The sequence below is a fragment of the Trichinella spiralis genome (assembly GCF_000181795.1).
Source record: "Trichinella spiralis strain ISS 195 chromosome Unknown Scfld2, whole genome shotgun sequence".
Lineage (NCBI taxonomy): Eukaryota > Metazoa > Nematoda > Enoplea > Trichinellida > Trichinellidae > Trichinella > Trichinella spiralis.
This window is the reverse complement of record NW_003526941.1, coordinates 7,205,003-7,228,998: the sequence shown is the minus strand read 5'-3', so window position 1 is coordinate 7,228,998 and position 23,996 is coordinate 7,205,003. Positions and strand designations below refer to the sequence as shown.

The 23,996-nt window shown below is 34.6% G+C and overlaps 8 protein-coding genes across 8 annotated transcripts; 4 read left to right on the top strand and 4 right to left on the bottom strand.

Moving 5' to 3' along the window:
- Positions 1-926: 926 nt before the first annotated feature.
- On the top strand, positions 927-3,212 carry Tsp_06169 (peptidase family M13). Its single transcript, XM_003380443.1, has 4 exons — positions 927-1,015; positions 1,136-2,100; positions 2,158-2,717; positions 2,766-3,212. The coding sequence occupies exons 1-4, from the start codon at positions 927-929 to the stop codon at positions 3,210-3,212; spliced, it is 2,061 nt and encodes a 686-aa protein (XP_003380491.1).
- A 169-nt stretch (positions 3,213-3,381) lies between these two features.
- On the top strand, positions 3,382-7,161 carry Tsp_06170 (tRNA guanosine-2'-O-methyltransferase TRM11-like protein). Its single transcript, XM_003380442.1, has 18 exons — positions 3,382-3,437; positions 3,722-3,815; positions 3,837-3,866; positions 3,950-4,105; positions 4,158-4,247; positions 4,305-4,442; positions 4,550-4,706; positions 4,756-4,836; positions 4,897-5,064; positions 5,117-5,186; positions 5,243-5,386; positions 5,440-5,539; positions 6,121-6,157; positions 6,212-6,318; positions 6,435-6,534; positions 6,601-6,776; positions 6,865-6,994; positions 7,052-7,161. Exons 1-18 carry the CDS (start codon positions 3,382-3,384, stop codon positions 7,159-7,161), a joined length of 1,944 nt encoding a protein of 647 aa, XP_003380490.1.
- Positions 7,162-7,417: 256 nt separating this feature from the next.
- On the top strand, positions 7,418-9,325 carry Tsp_06171 (conserved hypothetical protein). The gene is made up of 3 exons (XM_003380441.1): positions 7,418-7,723; positions 7,779-8,393; positions 8,468-9,325. Exons 1-3 carry the CDS (start codon positions 7,418-7,420, stop codon positions 9,323-9,325), a joined length of 1,779 nt encoding a protein of 592 aa, XP_003380489.1.
- A 140-nt stretch (positions 9,326-9,465) lies between these two features.
- Positions 9,466-9,967, bottom strand: Tsp_06172 (60S ribosomal protein L35). The gene is made up of 3 exons (XM_003380440.1): positions 9,825-9,967; positions 9,726-9,762; positions 9,466-9,615 (listed from the first exon to the last, which is right to left on the bottom strand). Exons 1-3 carry the CDS (start codon positions 9,965-9,967, stop codon positions 9,466-9,468), a joined length of 330 nt encoding a protein of 109 aa, XP_003380488.1.
- Positions 9,968-10,516: 549 nt separating this feature from the next.
- On the bottom strand, positions 10,517-12,958 carry Tsp_06173 (tuftelin-interacting protein 11). Its single transcript, XM_003380439.1, has one exon. It carries the CDS (start codon positions 12,956-12,958, stop codon positions 10,517-10,519), a length of 2,442 nt encoding a protein of 813 aa, XP_003380487.1.
- Positions 12,959-14,109: 1,151 nt separating this feature from the next.
- Tsp_06174 (carboxylesterase family protein) lies at positions 14,110-17,516 on the top strand. The gene is made up of 10 exons (XM_003380438.1): positions 14,110-14,343; positions 14,646-14,810; positions 15,165-15,318; positions 15,654-15,839; positions 15,901-16,085; positions 16,142-16,298; positions 16,360-16,559; positions 16,626-16,761; positions 16,983-17,124; positions 17,195-17,516. Exons 1-10 carry the CDS (start codon positions 14,110-14,112, stop codon positions 17,514-17,516), a joined length of 1,881 nt encoding a protein of 626 aa, XP_003380486.1.
- Positions 17,517-17,769: 253 nt separating this feature from the next.
- On the bottom strand, positions 17,770-18,717 carry Tsp_06175 (40S ribosomal protein S15Aa). The gene is made up of 4 exons (XM_003380437.1): positions 18,585-18,717; positions 18,052-18,119; positions 17,916-18,001; positions 17,770-17,863 (listed from the first exon to the last, which is right to left on the bottom strand). The coding sequence occupies exons 1-4, from the start codon at positions 18,715-18,717 to the stop codon at positions 17,770-17,772; spliced, it is 381 nt and encodes a 126-aa protein (XP_003380485.1).
- A 461-nt stretch (positions 18,718-19,178) lies between these two features.
- Tsp_06176 (L-aminoadipate-semialdehyde dehydrogenase-phosphopantetheinyltransferase) lies at positions 19,179-23,272 on the bottom strand. The gene is made up of 14 exons (XM_003380436.1): positions 23,145-23,272; positions 22,608-22,886; positions 22,219-22,546; positions 22,051-22,160; positions 21,883-21,920; positions 21,461-21,663; positions 20,972-21,107; positions 20,717-20,856; positions 20,573-20,656; positions 20,462-20,521; positions 19,905-20,295; positions 19,704-19,828; positions 19,431-19,637; positions 19,179-19,367 (listed from the first exon to the last, which is right to left on the bottom strand). Exons 1-14 carry the CDS (start codon positions 23,270-23,272, stop codon positions 19,179-19,181), a joined length of 2,418 nt encoding a protein of 805 aa, XP_003380484.1.
- Between the last annotated feature and the right edge of the window lie 724 nt (positions 23,273-23,996).

The window sequence follows — 23,996 nt, the reverse complement described above, 5'->3', positions numbered from 1 at the left end:
TGAATGTTGAATTTTGAGTTCTCAAGTTTGCTTCTCCATCTATCAAATAATAGCTAGCCTTCCTGTGCTTCATGTTCAATTATAAAATGCTGCAATCGTACACAAAATGATAATGGATTATAATTTTCTTAGAAAAAAAATACACATATAAATATTAAAACTTTTTAAATTTAACAAATGACCTTCCATCAGCATTATCAGAAAATCAAAAATAAGGTAAAAAAGAAAAATGCGTGCAATCAATCTAGAAGGTCAACATATTTTTTGCATGCTACAGTTGATTTGGAAATTTCAATTTATGACATGCCAAATAAATAATTTTTACAATTATTTTGCTTTCGCAATATTTTTTCAAAATTGATGCTTCTGACAAATGTAAAATTGTCCTTCACTGTAAGTTTGTCATTGACGAATAACAAGTATACAATGAAAAATGAAATATAAATGCATTTCTTATTTATTTGAATTATATTTCTCGTTTATCTTATCACCTGTCTGATCGCTACACTTCTCATTAAATAAAAATAAATAATGACGAATTTCAACACGGGAAAATTGATAAAATTTCATATGCAAAAGCATCAAAGTTCATTGTAACAAATATTTCATTTAATGAGCAATAAATAAAAATATAATATTTGACAACGGTTGCTTTTAAAAACTTGCCATAAACATAAAATCAAAGAAAACTATCGGCAAAACAGCCTAGAGGAAAGCAAGAAACAAACTATTTATTTGTACGTTCTCTTTCATAATTAATCCAGTTTTTACCATTCAAATATAACTTTTCATTAAATTCTCTTTCACAACTATTAAATCTGCTGCATTTATTTGCATTTTTATTCATGCTTTCTATGAAGCGAATTTTCCTAATCTTGATTTTGTTTGTTTATAAAAACATAATTTTTGCATACAAAGAAAGCAAGATGTGCTTAAATGATGAATGCAAGAGAATAAGCTTCATCATGAGAAGTTTTATGAATTTCAACGTTCACCCGTGTGATGACTTTTATCGGTAAGGTTTGCACAAGAATTCTTTCTGCAATGCTCTCGATTTATGCAATTCTATTTACTCTCGGATAACGTTGACGCGTTTTATCATCACCTTATCAGTTAATTATTCCTTTGCGTTTAGATTTGCTTGCGGGAACTGGTCAAAAATTTATACTTTTAAAAAAAAGAACTTAAACAGCAATGAAAGGGAAATGATGAAGAATACAAATTTAATTTTAAATAACATTGCCACTAAACAGCATAGAGAAAAAAACAAATCTACCGTCTTATTAAATACCGTGAATATGGCATGCAGGAACAAAAATGCGATTACACAACTTGGCTCCAAAATGCTCGTGCAATTGCTCAACGAAATTGTTCGCGATTGGAAAATAAACCGACAAAATAAAATCAACATTGAATATGCGATTGCAGATATTTGGCGACGTTATGGAATTGCCAATCTGATCAGCCCGGATATTATACCTGATGAACAGAACGTCTCAATTAATCGTTTAGCATTCAATGAAATTGATTTGAAATTTTTCCACACAACAGCAATTCTTTCAAAACGAACAAAACAAGCTATTGCAAATACATATTTGTCAATGATGAAAAACATTTTAAAAAATTTGATAAATGACGCAATGAACACGAGCTTAATTTTGCCAGAAATTTTTGTCAATTCCAAATTAGCCGCAATTATTGATTTTGAATTTAACTTATTCAAAGTGAGCTCATCATTCAAAAATACACCATACAATAAGTCAACAATTATAAAAGATTTAAAAATTAAAGATTTACTGAAAATGAATTTCTCATTTAATTGGGCAGATTATTTCCTTGGCCTGCGCATTCCTTCGCTGTCCAATTCGAGTTTTCAAATTCTCCTCATAAATTCTGGATATTTCATTTATATGGACAAAATATTAAAATCTACACCTAATTCGACAATAATTGCATATTTATTGTGGATTTTAGTATTGAATCGTATAGAATTCCTTGATGACAAGTATAATAAAATTCTTGAAGAAGAAAAAAAGCAAACGTTTAGCAGAAATAGATTTTGTGATAACTACATTTTAAGCGAACATTTGTCAGGTTTAGGTAAAATTATTTTTCACCTTTATTCATAGTTTCTTGTTTAATAATTGCAATTTGAAGATTTGATCGTCGGTAGCTTGTACGCGAACAATATTTTGATCAATCGAATAAAAAATGAATGCGAACAATATGTAAACACACTTGTTGGTACTTATTTGGAACGTGTGGATCGAATTAAGTGGTTAAATAAGAGAAAAAAAGCAGAACTTGCAGAAAAAATAAAGAAACTGTCATTTCAAATTGCTTATTCGAAATTAATTTTAAATCAAACTTGGATTGATCACCACTATGAAGAGTTAATCGATGGTCCGTTGAAAATCTCCACATCAGAGCCCTTTTTTACTATGCATTCTAAAATTACTACATGGAAAATGAATAATTTAGTGTCATCGTTGACAGAAACTGTAGATATTCCATTGTCGCCATTATCTACCGATGCATCTTATTTAATTTCAAAGAACAGAATTCAAATTGGTGGAGCAAATCTTCGTCCACCGTTTTTCAACATCAATTTACCGAAAGCAGTCAATTATGGATCGTTCGGTACTATCGTTGCTCATGAAATTGGGCACGCTTTTGATTCAGTTGGCACGATGTACGATTCAAATGGAATTCACAAAGTGAGTCTACACTTATTTATTGAGCTAATTGCTTATTTATAATTTTAGAATAATTACTCTGAGAAATTTTTTGATCATCAACAACAGTGCCTTATTGAGCAGTACAATAAATTTTGTTACACATCAGCGGAAAGTTGGGAAACGTTTTGTGTAGATGGAGAAATGACAAAAAATGAAAATTTCGCAGATAACATAGGCCTGAGCATCAGTTTCCACGCTTACAGAAAACACGCGACTAATTTTGATGATAATAAAACCTTACCTTGGCTGAAACAGTTTTCAGATGAACAAATCTTTTTCATCAGTTTTGCTCAATCGTTTTGTCTGATACCATTCAACGATAATGCACTTCATTATGCATTCTTGGCAGACGAACATCCTCCGTATTTTGTCCGTATCCTCGGCACGTTGATGAACAATCCACAGTTTTCTGAAATCTTTAACTGCCCAGTTGGGTCTAAGATGAATCCTTCTAAAAAGTGTATTATCTTGTAAAATTTCAATTTTGAAATAAAATGTTTAATCTATTTTCAAGCAAAATTTGACCATATACTTCTTGTGCATATTACAGCAAAGCAATACCTTTTACATAAAGATAAAATTAATATTTATGTTATAAATTTATACATATAATTTTAAACAATTATTTGAAAACAAATAAAAAATGCCTTACCCGATATTGTACTGCATTTACCAGTTACCTTACGAATCAAATATACTGTACTTCGTGAATGGATTTGTATAATCAAGTTGGTATAAATGAATAAGATAAATTAAATGGAAATGTCCCAGAATTTGAAAATTACAAATTATTTAATCGAAATATCATATTATAAATTGTAATTATATAAAAATAAGATTTTTTTAAAAGTATTAACACAATCATTTAAACATTTGTTAATATTATTCATCTAAGGTATAAGGGTAATTTTTTTGCTTAACATGATTTACAAGGTAATTTTGACTAGAATTTTATATTTTTATTCATATATTATTAATTTAAGAATGAAGGTAATAGATCGTTGTTTGCTTTGCTTTGCTCATCATTACACGCAGTTTCGTGAAGCGGTAAGCGTTGTATCATTTTGTAAAAACGTCGTAAATTCTATATTATTTCAGGAAATCACTGCTTTACTAAATATGTTTAAAGTAAATGCTGTTATTAAACACAATTTATCTGTAAGCTGTTCTGTTTCATGAAAAGTTCGTTTTGCTATCATCACTGATTTCAGACATCATTTTGCATTGTTGAATCTATTTCTATGGACGACGTTTTGAAATTATTATCACGAAGTATTCTTTTACGTTATGGTTGTATTTTGTGGTCTCAGGCGAGCACTTATTCAGAATTGTACAAAGACTTAAGCTCGAAAATTCATTTACTTAAAGTATGCAAAAGTAATTGGTGGAATGCATTTTGCTTAAATGCAAAAGTTTTAGCCATATTTTGATAGAGAACAGTCATTTAAATTTATTGTGGATAGTTTCGGAAAAAAAGTTTCCGGTGAATATAAGCAAAAGAGAATGGAAGTATGATTTTCAACTGCCGAGTGAAGACAACTAAACTATCTCATTATCCCTTTTCAGGAACTTTCATTTTTAAATATACAAGGCAAAGTTGACTTAACCAATCCTGATAATCAGTTCATGCTTATCGAAGATTATGGAAAATTGTCAGGCTTACCTCCTCCTGAGAATCCAGTGCAAATTTTTTTTGGGCGCTTGGTAAGTTTTAAAATTTGCATTTAAATAGTGACTCTAGTTAAAGTATTCAATGATTCTTCTGTTAATTGTTTATCTATTTTGTTCTAAGGCTCAAGTATATTTTATAGATAAAATTTGGCATGAATAAAGTGGTATCACGATACAATTTGAAAGACCGTATTTTTATTGGTAATACCTCAATGGATCCTGTTCTTTCATTTTTAATGGCAAACATCGGTGAAGTTCAATCGGGCGATTTAGTTTTAGATCCTTATGTTGGTTCCGGTAAAAACTGAAAAGCTTAAGAAATATTGTGAGCATGTATAACTTTTAGGAAGTATTCTTTTACCAGCTGCCCATTTTGGTGGTTATTGTGTTGGTGTTGAAATTGACTATAATGTTTTGCATGGGAAAAGTAACCTCCTTTTTAGTTCATAAATGTAGTATTTATATTATGCATAACTTAATATTGTAGGTAAACCAAGCCGATGTACCGCTAGTGCACGCCATCCAGATGAATGCATTCGAGCAAATTTCAAGCAATATGGTTTAGAAGCGAAATACGTGGATGTTTTGGTAGCTGATTCTAGCAAGTCGAGCATTTGGACTTCTCATGCACGATTTGACTGCATCTTGACTGATCGTATATTTAATGTATATTTAATCAATACTTTCAACAAAATTTAAATTTTCAGCCCCATATGGAATTCGTGAAAAGGGTGCTAAAGTTAAGCAGAAACAACTGCCTGATTTTTGGTTACTAAAGTATGAAAAATGTTACTTTCTTGAATTGAATAAATTTATCTGAAAATAATTCTTAGAGATAGGAGCACAGAAACTGTGCATTATCCATCGAAAGCAAAATACTGTCTGAACGACCTTGTGTTGGATCTTTTAAATTTTGCAGCTACATGTTTGACTGAAGGTGGACATCTAGTGTACTGGCTGCCTGTTTGCAAAAATCAGTTTGTTGTTCACAAATTTTAGCAAAACTTGTATTCGTTATTCATAATTTTAGATTTGACGAAGCACAAATTCCTAAGCATCCCTGCTTGAAGATAGTTTCCACCAGTTTGCAATTACTGACTAAAACCTATGGCCGTGTGCTAATTTCTATGGTGAAAATTCGAGAACCTGTGTCACACAACGATCATTCTTTTTTAGAAGATAGCTATTTGCAAAACATTCATAAATTTGTGTTCTGTAAAAGTGAAAATAAATAGAATTCCATTCAGTTTGCCGTTAGTTGTTCAGTTAAAAAGAATTTATAATAAAAGCAATTCTTTCTTATTATTGTACTGTATTTTTCAGTTTACAAGTCTAAAATACAATTTTAAAATAAAATTAATAATATAGAATATTTTTACATTTGTAAATTACTTGTAAATTGCTTAAATTAAATTACTTCTTGCAAATACTTAATTAAACTACAGTACGCCATGTAGTTGGAACATTAAGAATGATTGGTTTTTCAGTTTCATTTTCTTTTGTAATTGAGCAATAAATTTTTATCCGTTAATTGTATAATTATTTCATTTAAAATTATCCGTTCACAATATTATTTTTAAATGACATGGTGAAACATTGTATTGCTAAAATCGCTATATAATTGATAAGTTTTTGGCATTAGGATGGAGTAGATTTTAAAAATGACAAAGTTATTATTGTTATATTAATTATCAACAGTTGAATATTTCAGAGTGATTACATCGAACCTGAAACTTCAGAATGGGTAAGTTGAATATGTATACTTTCAAATATGTATTGTATTAAACTGTTTTTGTAATTAGGAATTTCTCGTGATCATTGGCATAAAAGAAGGAAGACTGGTGGTAAACGAAAGCCACTGCATAAGAAGCGAAAGTACGAATTAGGTCGTCCCCCAGCTATGACAAAAGTATAAGAATTGATTAGAACAGTTTTTTAAGCATTTGTTTTTCAATATTTGATAATCTTTTGATGTTTGACATTTTATCTTATTGGTGAAAAACTAATTTTGTGATATTCGATTAGCTTGGTTCCAAGCGAATCCACATTGTACGCGTTCGAGGAGGAAACAGAAAATACCGTGCTTTGCGTCTCGAAACAGGAAATTACTCTTGGGGATCGGAAGGTAGCGTTGTGTTTGTTTTACCATAGATATGTATGTGTGCATACAGTAATTAATAATTTGTTTCAGGCTGTACTCGAAAAACTCGCATAATAGATGTAGTTTACAACGCGAGTAATAACGAACTCGTCCGCACGAAAACCCTCGTCAAAAGCGCAATTGTTGTCATTGACGCAACACCGTTTAGGCAGTGGTATGAAAATCATTATGCATTGCCAATAGGCAGAAAGAAAGGAGCAAAATTGGTGAGTTTTTTTGTCATTTCTGTTCAACATACTACTTATTTCAATGGTCAGTATTGTGTATGTTAATTAATTGTTATCATAAGTATAGACTGAACAAGAGGAAGCGATTTTCAACGCTACTCGTAGCAAAGCAGCGGAAAAAAAGTTAGCTAAAAGACGCATTACTGCCAAAGTGGAGCCAGCACTTGAAGAACAATTTCAGAGTGGAAGATTGCTAGGTAGGTGAAAAAAGAAACAACAAATTTTTTAATAATGCATATTTCATTCAATTTTAGCTTGCATTACATCTCGACCTGGCCAAGTTGGGCGTGCGGACGGTTACGTTTTGGAGGGAAAAGAGTTGGAATTCTATTTGCGAAAAATAAAGGCGAAAAAGTCAAAATAAATCACAGATGAAAAAAATTCGAATTTATTTCTGAAATTTGATGAATAAATCTGATAACGATGGTGAAGCATTGTGTTTTGTTTTACTTGTTTAAAAATATTGGCGCGCTTAGTTTAAAATAAATTTTCCTGTAGGCGCCTGTGTTGTAAAGTGATTTTAGAAATTTCAAAGTTGTAATTGCATTTAATGTGCGTTGACGAACTGTTGCTTCATTTCAACATTGGATACGATGCATGGCGACTGACTTTCGTCAACGATGGTAGTGGGAGTATGCTATTTAACTGAAACTGGGAGGCAGTTTCTTGCCAAATCAGTCACAGCTAGCTGTGCACTTGTAATGATACTTTCGTTCGGTTATGCGTCGACCGCCTATATTATGGGAAGAAAATTTTCTTCTACAATTGCCCATATCCTTGAATCGGACGACAGCCACAGTTTTGCTTCTAGAAAAGCTATCAAATACAACTTCATATCGGCATGTGCAGTTTTTGGATACAGTTTGATTATAATGTTTTGTTCAAGTAACAATGGCTCTGTTCGAGGAAGGTGGAATGAGAAAAGAGTATGAAGAAATAATATAATATGAATACTTTTCGCTTCAACTTTACTTTTTGAAGGTTGGCACCACGTGTTCCTTGGGTTCACTGTTTACATTGCTGGTTATTTTATTGTCCGGAGCAGTTATTGCGGGAAATGTTTTCGCTACACAAGAAATGACCGTAGCGTTAGCTTCGGGTATCAGCAACGCGATGATCAATTACGATACCTGGCGCAAGAATGAGAACAAACAGTTGCGCCAATATTTGGACAACATGCAATATGAATATGAATGCTGTGGAATTTTTGATTGGACAGACTGGCTTCAGCCGAAGTATCTTCTTCATACCTCAACCAGAAGAGTGCTGAATGTTTCGTCAGTGACTTTTTCATTCGATTATTGTTGTATTATTTCAAATCTGTTCTTCTTTGAAATTAAAAAGGAAAAAATTTATACTTTTAGTGAAGGTACGTTCAGTTGCAATCCCAAGGAACCGTGCTACGTCCCTTGGTCGTGTTGTGCAAGAAATACAACTGAATCATCCTGCTATAATATGGCCATTGGACAAAATTTGGATTACAAACGCTTCAGTGGAGGATTTCATGAAAAGGGCTGCTATTCGAAGTTGATGGACAAGTACAAACGATTTCTGGGTTTTGGAGTGAACGTGTTCGCAGCGATTGCTTTTAGTGCAGTACTGTTGTTTGTTAATCAAGAAAAAATTAATTACATCTAAATTTTCGTTTACAAATTTCCACTTCTTTTCAGATTATAATTTTCATATCTTGGCGCCTTTTGTTTACAAGTATATGCAGCTGGTACTACTTACAATTAGACTTGATCACTGATCCTACTCATCCGGGAGTGGCACCTGGTTGGATTTTGTCAGGGTGTGGATATCCAGCATCAATTTATTTGGGTGAAGATAACAAGGAAGTGGACAACGAAGAATGGGGTATTGCTCTTCAACCACCTTCAACTACAAGTGACGACAAAGATGATAGTGATGACAGTGATGACGATGATGACAGTGATGATGATAGTGAGGATAGTGATGATGATGATGACGACGACGACGATGATGATGATGATGATGATGATGGTACTAGTAGTAGCAGTAGTAGTAGTAGCAGTAGTAGTGATGGTGGTGGTGGTGGTGGTGGTGATGGTGGAAGTGGTGGTGCTACCGATGATGATGACGATGACGACGACGACGACGATGATGATGACAAAAAGAAAGACAAAAAGAAGAAAAAGAAAAAGAAAAAGAAAAGTAAAAAGAAGAAAAAGAAATCCAAGAAAAAGAAGAAAAAGAAATCGAAAAAGAAGAAAAAGAAGAAATCGAAAAAGAAAAAGAAGAAATCGAAAAAGAAAAAGAAAAAATCAAAAAAGAAAAAGAAGAAATCAAAAAAGAAAAAGAAGAAATCAAAAAAGAAAAAGAAGAAATCTTCCAAGAAGAAGAAGAAGAAATCGAAGAAGAGTAAAAAGTCTAAAAGCAAGAAAAAGAAGAAGGGACTTTTGTGGAAAGCACGAGGAAAGGGTGGTCGTAAACGGAAAGCGAAGAAGATGCGCATGAAGAAACCAAGAGCGAAAATACGATTACCAAAAATGCGCTTCAAAAGATAATTTATACTTACCTAGCTATGTTTTTTAATTCTTCGCTAGTTAACTATGATAAATAAAAAGATATATATTAGAAAAGTGGTTCCGTGATTCTAGGTGAACACAATCTTTTCCGTTTATTATTCAATCTTTCAGACAAACTGTCACACTTTGACTGCAAATACTCGCTTCGGCCAAGCAGTTTCACGTCGAAGCCGTTTCCGTTTCTTCAAACCTAGTTCATGCTTTGTCAACGCCCGGCGCATAGCGCGCGTTTTCTTCGGACGTAAATCGAGTGGCTTGTATTTTTTCTTCTACAAAAAATATTCTTCTTTAAAATTCCATTAATTGCAAAGTGGACAATTTGAAAACGACCTACCTGATAAAATTTCCTAAGCTGCTCCTTCTGAGTTTGGCTGATTACAGTGAGAACTCGTGCGATGGATTTGCGCACGCGTCGCCTATGCAACAAACAGCGATTAACAACATCAAACAGTGGGCGATATTAATACAGTAATGATACATTTTGAACAATTTTGACGGACCCCCACCGGTCACTTTGGCGACGCGCAACGAAGACAACTCTTGACGCAGATCATCCAACTGTTTAACCAACTCTTCTTTACGCTTTCCACGAATATCTTTTACTTTAATTATCGGTTTCATCTTCAACTAAATCAAAACACAACGTCAATCAGTTGAACTAGAAAGTAAAATTGTTAAACACTGAAATCAATATTGAAAATTTAATCTCACAACTAATTATCATACCTCCTCTTTTTCAATGCAAACTTACGCGTATGGATGCTGTATAAAACCAATGAGATTTGCAAGTACAATTGTTTACTGTAGCTTTGTAATGATTGCCAACATGGAGAAGAGCATGAATTGAAATTAATAGTAGAATTGAAAATCACAGTGATTTTTAAAATTTACAAATATTTCCAAATATTACATTTTATTTACTGAAAATAAAAGCAAAAAAATTAACACAAAAATAACAAATAATTTCCACTAACTTGTTGATAGATTTTGGAGGAAGAAGAAAGTAAAATTTCATTGTAAGAAATAAAATACAGCAAATGATCATTTATCCCCAGTTGATCGAGTTCATTTTTAATTCAAACATGCTGTAAATAAACAAAAACAAGCGAACAGTTATAGAGAGGAAATTGAAATTAATGATGCAACAATGGATAAATGCGAAATTACCAATTACTGAAAAGCACTGGTTAGAAGCTCTCCGAGTGAAATGGGTCGCCAATCGCCGTTGCTTTCTTGTGAAAAAATCACATTCCGATCAATGTAAATGGTCTGCGTGCCGAAGCGATAAATCGGCTTGCCTTCACGATAACGATTGTTCAAAGGTAAAAAGAACAAACTCATCTCGGCAGCTTTTTGTTCAAGAATATCTTTCATGTTGACCGGCAAATACATAGTGGACGGTGGGGCGGCGGCGGCGGTGATTAAGTTAGGATTAAATGGAGCTGAATGCAATCTCAACTGTGGTACAGTATCGGCGGTGAGCTGACCGGACAAGGCGCGATTCATAATTTCCAAAGCACAATTGAACTGCCGTCTTACACCGTCCAAACTGATGAGCTGTTCCGAGAACAGCGACTTCCAATTGCTGTACCAGTGTTGTATTTCTTCATAATTCGGCTGAGGACAGAGAAGCCAAGTTTGCAAAACATGCAACCATTTGGGAAAAAAATGACGCAACAACAGATCGCCAATGACGCCTGGATCGATCATGTCCAGCCAGTCCATCACGTCCGCCCACGGTTGCAAACACTGATTGGACGGATCGACGACGAAATTCACCAAGCAGAGCTCCAATTTGGGCACGACGTGCCTGGCAAGAAAGCCGCTCATGCTGGACGGTGTGAACACACCTTTCCACGGCATGAGCATCCATTTGGCAGAACGGTCGCTCGGGTTCCAGTGGGTCAGCGCACGACCGAGCTTGGCACGAATGCTCGAGTACAACGGTTGCAGTCGGTCGCCGAGGAAGCCCAACCAAGGGTGGAACCACGAATGCACCGGCTGCACGTCGCTCAGCGGGTTCCATTCTTCGACTTCGGTTTCAATTTTCGGCACGATGAATTGTTCGATCAAATTTTCCAAAATCCAGCCTGGAATCACCTCTTGCCAGACCGTGAGCAAAGACAGCATCGGATTCGGCATTCTGACGTTCCAAATTTGCACGGCCCGACGTACAGGAGGCAGCCAGGCAAGCCAAACCAGCTGGTGGTAGACGTCGAAATTTTCAAATTTCGCGCTTCCGTTGAATTCCCGTTGCTTTTCCAAAATTGTGCGCCATTCGAGCATCCTCTGCAGACCGTGATCGGCGTGCTGCAACGGTTCCCAGTCGACAAATTCTTCCTTGACAATGGGAAGGACGACGTCAATGGCCAAACGGTTCAAATCGTACAACTTGTACTCGTCGGGAAATTCGGACTGCAACTTCTTGAACAAGCGCATGCAATCTTGGGTCGACACCTCGCCAGCGTCAACCAACAAGCCGAATGCATCCAAAGCAGAGTCCAACTTCTCCAAACGCTGCATCTCTTGTGCGTCACTGTTCAAACAGTTCTGCAACATATTGCACTCGTGTTCCAAAGATTGGTTCTGATCAGTGATCGTCTTCATCTGTCTGTCGGTCCGCAAGATCGACTCTTCGGCCGTGTGAATTATCAAATCCACGTTGTGCAACAATTCAGGAAGATCGAAATTGGTCCTGTCCGAACGGTACGCATCGCTTTGCTTCTTCGTCGCGTACAGTTCATAACTGTCGTAAACCTTCTGCTCGGTGCCGGTCATGTCGATAATTTTGGTCGACGCGCTGCCCGATGACCCCCAGTGGCGCTTCAACGTTCCACCTTCTTGAACCACCTCGTCCCAAGTCCTGTAGACGATACGTGTAGCTTTGTCGTGTGATTTCCTCTCCGATGTGACGGTTCTCTTAAACTGCTGCTTCTTTTTATAATTTCCAAAGTCCAAAACTTCCTTTTCCACTTTCACATCTTCAGATTCCAATAATTTGTTACCTTCGCGTCCGTAGGCTCCAATGGCACCACGACCCGGTCTGACTACAGCTTTCACTGGTTCGGCAATACCTTGACTTTGTTTGCCAAGACCTTTTCCGGGCTCGTAGCCCATCTTTTTCAACAATTTCCAGCCAATACCTTTCGTGTGCCTTTCCCAGTCGCCGAAACGCTGTCCAGTGGGTCCAGTATCACGCAAGCCAGCAATCATTTGATTGTTAAACTTTTTCGAAGCATTATAATAACGATGAGTAAAAGCAGCAGCAGAGCTACCACCACCACTTTTCACAGACGTTATCTCAGTTCGTCCATCATTATCACTGTCATCCGGAGAAATTGACAAATCGAATGCATCATCTTTTTCCTCTTTCGATATTTTTTCTCCCTTTTTCACTCCACCAGAGACAAATTTCACTTCTTTCATGTAATCTTTACGTTTCCTTGAGGTCGAAGGACGATCATAATCATCCTCATCTCGATCGCTATCCGATAGATCGGCCCAAACGCCATAAATTTGCTGATTTTTCGAAATATACCTTCGTTTGAACGGATTAAATGCTGAATCCAAATCGTTTTCATTAATTTCAAATGATTCAAATTCGTCGTCCATTTTTCGTACTAAAAATAATCATTGTCAAAATACCAATAATACGATTACTACGATTACTCATAGCTACAGGAATGAAATTTACGCACAGTTGAATACGCACATGCAAATAGCAACAATAATTTAAAATATGAATTTATTTCAGTATAAAATAAATAAACAGCTACCAGGTTTTCCTTTCATTCTGTGCGTAAAGTTCAAGCAAACGAAAATTGCACAAATGTGCTGCAAATAAATAAAACTTTCTCACCGGAAGATTTGGCGATGGCTTATGACCCAACAAATAAAAGTAAATCAAGAAAAAAAAAATATATTTTAATTATTTCATCAACATTCGCAAAAATTCAAATTTGCACTAATTGCCATTGTACGACCAAATGCACATAACAGTACCTTCAAATACAGAAGAATTTACCATTAATGATAATTAAGAATTATTTTTTGAAAGCAGTTCTAAAAAATTTTTTTGGACAACGATAAAAATACAAAGTAAAAATTAAAAATGTATTTAATTGCGTATAATAAAAAATTAAAAATATATTCATATTTTCATATATTTTATTTAGTGATAAAGCAAATATGGAAATATGGCACGCCATGCATGAATGGAAATATGGCATGCCATGCATGATTGATCATAACATTAGCTGAAATAAAATAAGAAATTTTGCAATATCAGAAATAAAATTTTGATATATTCAATTGAGAAAAAAAAACAGTTGATTTAATGATAATATCGAATGTTTTCAAGTTCGTCGTGTAAATTTGAAATTGTTCATTTAATTTAGTCGGCGTTAAAAGTGCACATTGGAGACCGTGTGAACGGAAACAACAGTGGAATTAGTTTGAAGTGAACGCTGTTCGAAGCTGTCCCAAAGGATGGTCAATCGAAACACTTGACCAGAACCGTCGGTTAATTACGAATAACGCGAAACCATCGATTCCGCCAGGAGACGCTTTGAAAAGCATGCACATCACTGGGCAAGAGTCAATCAGCTCTGTTGAACCAAGACCACATCAGCGGCCACGCTGTTCACTTGGCCAACATTGATTCTTCATTCTTTTTAATTTCAATCCTGATGCATGTTGAGAAAAACAATCATTCTGATCGTCCAGATAAATATGAATGAATAAACAAACAAACAAATGAAGAGATGGGTTCAAAAATTGAAAACAGTGCATTTTTTGCCAGTAGAGAAAGATGTTCATTGTTGTGCTTGTTTCTCATCCGTCTCAGTTTAGCCACCACCAGGGACAACCATCCAATTGAACTGACAATCAGCAGTGGAAGCATACGAGGTGAATTTATAACTCTCGATGCTCAGTATTTTACCGTTTTCAAAGGTATACCGTACGCTGCACCTCCTGTCGGTGCTCAGCGTTTTCAAGTAAGTCGATTTCGGTCATTTAAATTTTTCTTTGTAATGCAAAGCAACTGCTGTTCTGCAAAGTTTCAAAGGATTCCATTGCCAAATTTGAACTTGAACTGGTTTAAGTTAATCAATAAATTCCTCAACTTCACACTGCATGTAAATGGTCATAAATTAAAACTATTCTTCTGGACATCTTTTTCCTCCCAAACAAGAAATGAATATTACATTCGAATGAAACGTTATAATAATGAAAATCAACAGATTATTTGTAAACAAAGTAATAAATAATAATGTATTATTTTACTTGTTTGTTCAAGCCACCAATTCAGCCGGCAAGTTGGCGTGGAGTGATGAACGCTACTCATTATGGACCATGCTGTTTGCAAAACTACGAGCAATACAAAGGAAGCCGACTGGTAGAATTAGCTCAAATTAGACGATCCGAAGACTGCCTGTATTTGAATGTATTTGCACCACCGCAAGTGAGTGTTCCGTCACAAGTCAACAGCATCCAATTATTGACCTGAAAAATATTCAAATTTGACCAAAATAACATTACACAACTGTATGGCTTTTTTTATACTTTATTTTTCAGTTAGATGATCACACAAATTCAGGAAATATATTTCTTCTTTGATATTTTGATTCAGCAACAATCATTAATATGTCATTTTCAAAAAAAAAATTCAAAAATCTCAAAATTTGAACCTTCATTTTTTGGGTTGTTATTTTTGTTTACTGTACACATTAGTTCAATTGATTTTGTTTTATTGTTTAGTTCATACAGTTTTAAAAATTTGCATAAAATTGCTCTCAACAAATTCTTTGTTGCGTAGTATTATAACGAAAGTTTGCCGGTGATCGTTTGGATTCATGGAGGTGATTTTCAAACTGGTTCGCCCGCTGATTATAAACAGGATGCAATTTTGCGCAATTTTGTCAGTCGACAAATAGTGTTCGTCTCCATCAGCTACCGGCTTGGACCAATTGGTAAGCGATGAGATGTGTTCGCTTTTTGATTAAATGAAAAATTTCCATTATAATATAAATATTATTTGAAATAATAAATTTCAAACTATTTTCCATTGATAATGGATGTATTTTTGCACGCTACCAATTTGTTCGCTTGCAACAACTTTTGCAAAGATTCAATGTGCAAACAGTATCGATTAAACACTAAGCCGTTAATCAGATTGTTGCTTTCAATTAAATACTGCTGAGTAACAACACAGTGATTAGAAATTGTTTCAGAAGACAAGCGGGTTGAGATTATTTTTCGAAACTGAAGTTTCCACTTAATTACCCAGTGAAATGCAAATTTGCAGGGTTCGTTTCAAGCGGTGATGACATACTGCCAGGTAACAACGGCCTGTGGGATCAAATCGAAGCTCTCCGGTGGATACAGCGAAATATTGCCTTCTTTGGCGGTGATCCCAGCAGAGTTACCGTGATGGGCCAGGGTTCTGGCGCCGCTTCAGCTTCACTTTTGGCTCTTTCACCATACAGCGAAGGTCCCACTTTGTGAACACTGTGTGTGTGTGTGTGCTTTGATAGATTTGAATCCATTTTCAGGACTTCTCCACAGGGCTATATTGCTCAGCGGTTCAGCACTCAGTCCAGGCGTGATTCGCACGTCGGCCGTCAACGCAACTTGGCTATTGCAAGAACATCTCGGATGCCGGGCGTTCAATTCCAGCCAACTTCTGGACTGCATCAAAGTTCGACATAAGAATGAAATTTTCGACATAACTCGTCCAGTAAGCGCAGATGATTCTTTGTTTAGTAGTAAAATTTTTTTAATTCGCTTCAAAAGAGATTCGCCTGGGATAACTACGAAGAATGGGTTCCTGTGGTGGATGGCTATGGTCATCTCATTCCCGAATATCCGGAAAAGATGCTGTCCAAAAAAGGCGCACGACGAGTACCAATTCTTCTTGGTACAACTCGTCATGAGAGTGCTTTACAATTCCGTAAATAGAGATTTTACAAAACTTTAAAACAAACAAAATAGTCGATGATATTTTTGAATAGGTATTTTGAAAAATCGTCCCGACAGAAATCTAACGTTGATTAGTGAACGTCGAGCGGAAGCTTTAGTTGATAATTTGACGATGAACTATTATCAGTTTAATAATCATCGACTGATAACTGAAGGTTGTTATCATGAATATATTTACCGACCTATGGCTCCTAATGCATCGAAGAATACTCTATCCGAGTCAATTATGGAAGTTTGTTTTTCAATTACAGATTTTCTCATTATCATTATATTCATAATAATAAAAATAAACATTTAGATGCATTCCGACTTTTGGTATCACGCTCCTGCAACTAGATTGGCACAACTATACGAGCAGAACAACGTTCCTGTGTACCTTTACTCACTGGACCACATTAGCGATAGTTTGTTCAACGATGACGACGAGTGGAAAGGTTTATTTCAATTAATTTATTTATATACTTTCAAAATCAGGTTTTTTTGAATTCATCACTATCCAAACTTGAAAAATCAAATTAACAATAAATAATGACAAAAATGATCAAACTTTAATATCCCGAAGGGGTGTTTGTTAAATGTTTAACAGCTTTTTTAATCTTTATTACTGTAACCTACTGATTTATCATTCTTTTGAATTATTAGTGTTATTTTACAGGCGTGTTCCATGGTACTGATTTGATATTTTTATTTGACTTGGATGTTGACTTTGCTACACATTACACTTATAAAAATTGGCAAATTGATCGCCGTGTTACGGAAATATTTGCCGAAATGCTGTGCAATTTCGCCAGAGAAGGGTAGGAATAATTGAAAACTTTAAAAATTAAATTCTGTGATCAAAAATCATACACAATTATTATTATTTAGCAATCCTACTCCGGATGATAGTGATTTGCCGAAATGGCAACGTTTCAACAGCAGCACGTTGAACTACATGAGCATCACGGATCATCCTAGCATGAAGATAAGCTTTCACTGGCGAGGTCATCAATTTTGGAACGTCTACGCCCGTTCTTTGGACGGGGTCGATGTGGGAAATTTGCGGTACATTGCATCGCTGGCAAAAGAGTTGGAAAGCTATCAAATGGCTACTTGGGTTTTGCTTTCAACGACTACATTTTTTGCTATCATCCTCATCGGTTTAGCTTGTTATTGTACAAGAAAAGATGTTGACGATGCTGACATGTGAAAACTTGAAAAACAAAAAGTCATCGAAATTGCAAATTAAATCGCACTGCTATCTAGTGTACACCCGCCGTGTGTAGAAAAGGTGAAACTGTGTGTTAAAATAAGCTTAACATGACTTATTTATAACAAAAGGAGTGATAGTGAAATTAAATGTCTAACAAACAAAATACTCCATTCGCTGTAAGCTATTTCAAAATGGGTCACATTCACAACGTTCGATCAAGCTTTACTTCTCTCACTGCAGTACATATTTATCAAAAAAAATATCCTAATATTTTTCCACCAAGATGCTTCCTGCGAGCTTCTTCATGGTCCATAATGCCTCCGGACGTAGTCAACACAACATATCTGCAAAGCTATTCATGATCAAAATTACATTCAAATGAATTTTACATTTTACCCAAATTGACGAGATGGCAACAACTTTTCTGTCCACTTTTCAATATCTCTTATCCCCACATCAAAACGAGGACTAATCACTCCACACTATGAAACAAAAAGAAAAACAGTCTTAAACAAGACGATGACATTAAAACATTGTATAAACGCACTTTGTTTATTCTTCCAGTTAAATTGACCACAATTTTTCCAGATCTGTGGTCATCTACAATTTCAAATTCGTTTATATATCCTAAAAGTAAAAACTATTGCATGAAAGTAGTATTGACATAAATTCAACGAGACAATTTGTGAATGTTCAAAATGTCATTTATAGTCATGTTCCAAAATGTTAAACTTTTTCACATTAGAAACTTCAGAACCTATTTAACGTAATCAAATTACCAATTGCAATATAAATTACCATTTATAAAAATATTGTCTGTCACAAAGTCAGCTTTTATCATAACAACATAAATAAATCACAAAGTTTATCACAAATAAATACCTACGTCAGAAAAGGTGTACGAAACTCGGTAACAATAGAAAATATGGTATAGTGATTAAATGAAAATTATGACACTTTGATCATCAGTAGAAGCATAACTAATCTCTAAAATACTCAAAAAAGCATACTTTTAATTTAACACTGCACATAGAAATAAAATAAAAGTTAAACATAAAAACAAACCATGCTGCATCATGACAGTCAAAAAGCGAATAATCACTTTTGACGAAGGTCTTATTAAAACCTGCCGTTTTCCACGTTTTTCTGCATTGCTAATCGAGCGTAAAGCATCGGCCAAAACATCCATACGAACCATTTTGAATGAAATAGAAAACGTAAAAATCAAGAAACTAACAATTCAATTGAGAAGTATAGTTGGAACAATACGGTAGTCGTAAAATTTACAATCAGGTAAAAGTTACAGTATGCCAATAAAATTTTGCTCTTATTTGCTTCATTTTAGTTTAAATGTTTAAGAAATTATCAAATAATTAAGTAAATAAATTTAAGTCATTGATTTATAATTTATTTTTAAAATTAAATTCTTTTTAAAACAAACTCATCTGACCGTCGTTGTAAAGCATGACTTTAGCAGTTGCTTGGGGTTGACGATAATTTAAAATTAGATAAAGAAACTTTTTCAAAGATTAAAAATTGAGATAAACCATGAAAGTAATGACCATATTTTATTTGAATTCAATGCTGAGAAAATTACTGCTTAGAAAAAAAACAATCAACTTAAGGAAAACAATTATTCACACGGAAAAGCTAAAATAATCATCGACTGACCAAGTAGTAAGAAAAGTCAAGAGCACCAATCGGAACTGTTTTGCACAATCCAGGTACGGGGATCGCTTCTTCGTCATTCAGTGTAACGGCATCCTGCAACACAAAGTCCATCGTTACCAACTGAAATGGTATACATTTTCCACGGTGCTGTTCACATTCTGCTTCCAATGAGTCATCCTAAAAAATTATATCATTTTTTTTGAAAAGCACAACAATAATAATAAGCGGTCGTCTCTTTACCTTGTAACAAACACAAGCCGCATGGCGGGGATCCAAGTGACACTCTTCGAAGGTGAATTCATTGTGCGGTGTTTCGTCGAACACTAATTTGGTGCTGATTTCAAATTGACCAACTGGCAGAACCAAAGAAGAAAAGGTGAAATGCAATTGCGACAAATCACAACGAATACCAAATCCAATAGCTTTCAAGTAGCTCTCCTTCAGACACTACAGGCATTGTATTGTGGTATAGTAATTTGTTATTTTAATTTTCACATTCAAAAAGCAACTCACCCAATAACGATAAAATAGTTCCAACTTCTCAGAGTCGGTACGTTGTTGATTCAAAGCGGCATATTCTTCGTCGGCAAACTGAGGTGACATCATTTTAAAGTATTCTGCCAAATTCATTTGCAATCCTAGTAAAAATAAATAAATAAATATATATATATTAAGAAGGCAAAGAAAAATTAAGAACAAAAAATTGGTCAATACTTGGATATTCAATTTTCATCACATCAGCACCGCATACAGAGCTGGAAGAAGTGGCCAAGATGACGTAATCCCCGTGATGGGAAAGATTGAAGCTGAACTGATAGTCCAATTTGATGCTTTCGTCAAGCATCGGTTTGCCGGTGCTTGAACGAATCAACTTTATCTCGTCCCATGCTAAACCTGTGCAAACGGAAATAGCCTTGCGCATCATCAGTCCGCCGGCCACTGCCGCTCTGATGTCCTCTCGGAAAATTTGACGACGGATGCGTGGCAGATCGTCCAACTGCAAGCAGCGCAACATGTGCGCCCAGTCGGCCCCAGACGGTTCCCAGTTCACTATACGAAAAGCCCATCTCAAACATCTGCATGGCATCTTTAATTTTGACCGGATCTGCAAATTTAATCTTAACAAACAAATAAACAAACAAACAATTTCAAACATTGACAAAAATATATCCGCTACTGCATTTGACAGTTGCAATTCAAAACAAAACAAATCAGCCAATATGTAAATTTAATATAAATTTTATTTTTCAATCAGACAATGTTGGTGACACCTTGCGTTCTTTCTTGTCGGAAAATGGTCGACGAGCGAACCACTGCTTCAAGCATACAATCTACAAAGTTACACTTGTGAAATTACATTAGCATCACACATGAGAAATTACTTGAACAGGACATTGTTCCAGATCAGCCAAAGTCAACTTTTGAAAATCACCATTAAGATTTTTCACACCACAAAGAAGTACATTCTAAAATCGGTGCATACAATATGCAAATACTGATAATGCAGAAGAAAACTGGAAACAAACTTTCGAAACTGCGGAAGAGATTCGAGAAGCTGAGACAGCGTCTCGCCACGTCATCGGCAATTCGTGGAAGCCATTCCAATGGGGTACAATTATCACCATAAACTGACTGTGCACATTGTTCGGAGCATCCGGATACACAACTGAAATTATGTATGTAAAAGTTGATAAAAGAAATGCAACAATTTCAAAAGCCCTAATTAAACTATTGAGAAGTGTCAATTCATAAAACAAAATCTATAACAACAAACTTCTTACCGTAATCAACACCATAGTTCAATCCTGGTTTAACAATCCAACCTCGGCGACGAAAATGCAGATAAACTGCAAATCGAAAAACAAAATCTGCGGCAGATGCAATGCAATAAGAAAAAAATTCACTAGATGTCATCAGCTGCAAATAATAAATGGAAAAAATTAACTGACGATCGAAAGTAATTTCAGTAAATAATAGCAAATAATTAAATTTTGCCTGGTCGCCATTTGCAATGCTCAAGCAGCCAGAGACAATAACCAAATAAAGAGCCTAAACGGTAAATAAATATGAATATGAATAAAAGAATTCTCGTTCAGCCATTCACAGTCGACCTCTTCGAGAAAAAGAACAGCAACCAATGACGATGGTTCGTTTGAATTTCCAGCCCTTCAAATAAAACTGTTTACACGCCTGAGAAATAACAGTTCAACATACACAAACACTGGACGACCGAAACATCCCTAAACAATTTCAATGCAAACAATTTAAACTTGCAAACTACTCTTGCATACACAATTCCATAAATGCGCAATTGTCGCATCATTCCCATTAATTATAACTGACCTTCCATTAAGTTGACCTACATAGTTACTTTTCGGTTGTCTGTCAGTAATAACCTGACGTTCATTCGTATTTTTCTTGTATGTGTACTGTGGATGCAGAATCGACATCACCAAATAACGCTTGCTAATTGCTAAGTATTATGAAACTATCACACAAACAAGGAAAGCAAATCCAACGCAACAAATGGATACAATACCATTAAAAAACTGAAAATATGATAACAACAAAATGAGTAAAATTTTACTTTCGCATAAACAAAGGGCTTTGTAAAACAGATAACAATAAATTTGAAAAGTGCAAAGAGCTTCTACAGTTCCTGATATCAAAATGTGCATTCCTAAAAATTAACTACGGGCAGTAATAGCTATGGCAAAATTCTTAGTAAGCCTAATATGATAAAAATCATTTTTTCTAATTTGCCTATTAAAACAAAACATTGTGCTACATTTCTTACAATTAAACACACGCTTTCCATTTTCCATCCTTTTTTTCTGAAAATAAAACAAAAGAAACAAACCGAATTGAGTAAGAATTTGATCGCTTACTTGTTTTGCCCAATTTCTGCAACTTTTCCAAATGCTGCAAAACATTAATAGAAGCAGCTCTGTGTAGCATGGCAGGCGTTTCCTAAATATACATTTCTTTCAGATTCAGTTTACAACTGTAGTTCAATTTATAGCCAAACATTGTATATCTTCTGCACTATGTCCATAGGAGTTAGTGGTAGTTTTGACTGGCTGAGCACATTGAATATCTGATTTTCCCTTCGTTGTCTATGGTCAATGTACCGTTGGATTCGTTTTACAGCATCATAGATGGGTGAGCCATGTCCAGGATAGATTAGATCCGGAGCAAGTGATTGCAATTTTTTCAATGACTTCATATAAGAATCCAAATCTTCGAAAACTGTCGTACTGCCATCTCCTAGAATACAGTCGCCAGTAAAGACGGCATTCTCCTCTAACAATTGCAATGACATGTGGTCATCTGCGTGTCCAGGCGTATGAATAACTCTAAATAACAAAAGAGTGAAAAATGAATACATAACTATTGTGACATGACATAAATACATACTTCAAAGTTGCACCTTCGACTGTTATCAGTTGACCTTCTCGAACAAATTCAAATCCAAGTTGTTCGTATTTGATATTTTCTTCTGGATTATCACGTCTGAATTTCATCAAATTCGTAACAGAATATTGGCGAGCAACATTCATCACACCACCAATATGATCCGCATGCCAATGAGTGCATAAAACGCCACAAATACAAGCCCCTGTCTCAGCAAGTGCTTGGCTTAAGTACTGCAAATATGCGAAATTATTTGCTTCTCCAGTATCAATTAAAAGACGCCTAAAAATTGAATTTTTACAAAAAAATAAATATATAAAATCCAAATATAACAAACTATAAAGTTAACATATTACAATACAATACAATACTACAATATATAACAAATACAATAAAATAGTAAAATATCTAAAAATATAAATAAAATGGCATCATTTGTTACTTAAAATAATTTTAAATAAAAAAAGAGCTAAGGAGTTACAGGAAACCTTGAAGTAAACAATCTTTACCAAAAAATTCACCGTTTCTTGGATCACTTACTTTCTTCCTGTACCAACCAAATATGTATTAGTACCCTGCAGAGTCATTGATCCAGAATTGCAGCCCAAAATTCTGTAAACTCGAGGAGACAAGGCGAGCGAAACCGGTAAACTAGGTAAGCTGACCATAGTGAAAGAAAAACAAAACAACAAAAGCACAACACAAACAAATCCTTCACTATCGAAACAATAACTACAGTATTAAATAAATGTAAGAGTATGTTTCACAAATAAAGCAGCATATTTGGCAAAATAATAAAATTAAATATTAAAAAAATAAATATTCTTCATTTCAAAGCTTAATTATAATATTTGTAGCACAAAAATGCAAGATAAAAGCAAATCATTTTTCATTATTTGAACAGCTTTAACAAACTTTTTCATAAACTAAAAATAACTAAACTATTTTAAAATAAACTTAAAAAAAATAATTAAAAAAATTTTAATATAATTTTAAATATTTAATTTAATTTTTATACAGATGCTGATCTCTATCGAAATGTGCGTACTGTACATAACTACAAAAACAATGAAAATGGTACTTTTTAAATGAATGTTACACATGTGTAATCCGTAATGTAATAGGCTTTCATTTTTTGTTTTTGAAGTAGTTGATTGATTTATGTAAAAATTAAAATTTTAATATGTAGTGCAATTTCTCGCTTACAACAAACAATTGCTTATATATTTTTGTCGTTGGTGATGTAAAAGTGCAACAAGATGTATTAGAAAATATGTAATGTTCAACAGTTTTTACATGCTCGATATTTTAATTTTGATTTAATTTAAAAAACTGAATAAATAATTGTTTAATTTTGAAATTATCATTTCAATTACAATTCACTTGCTTGTT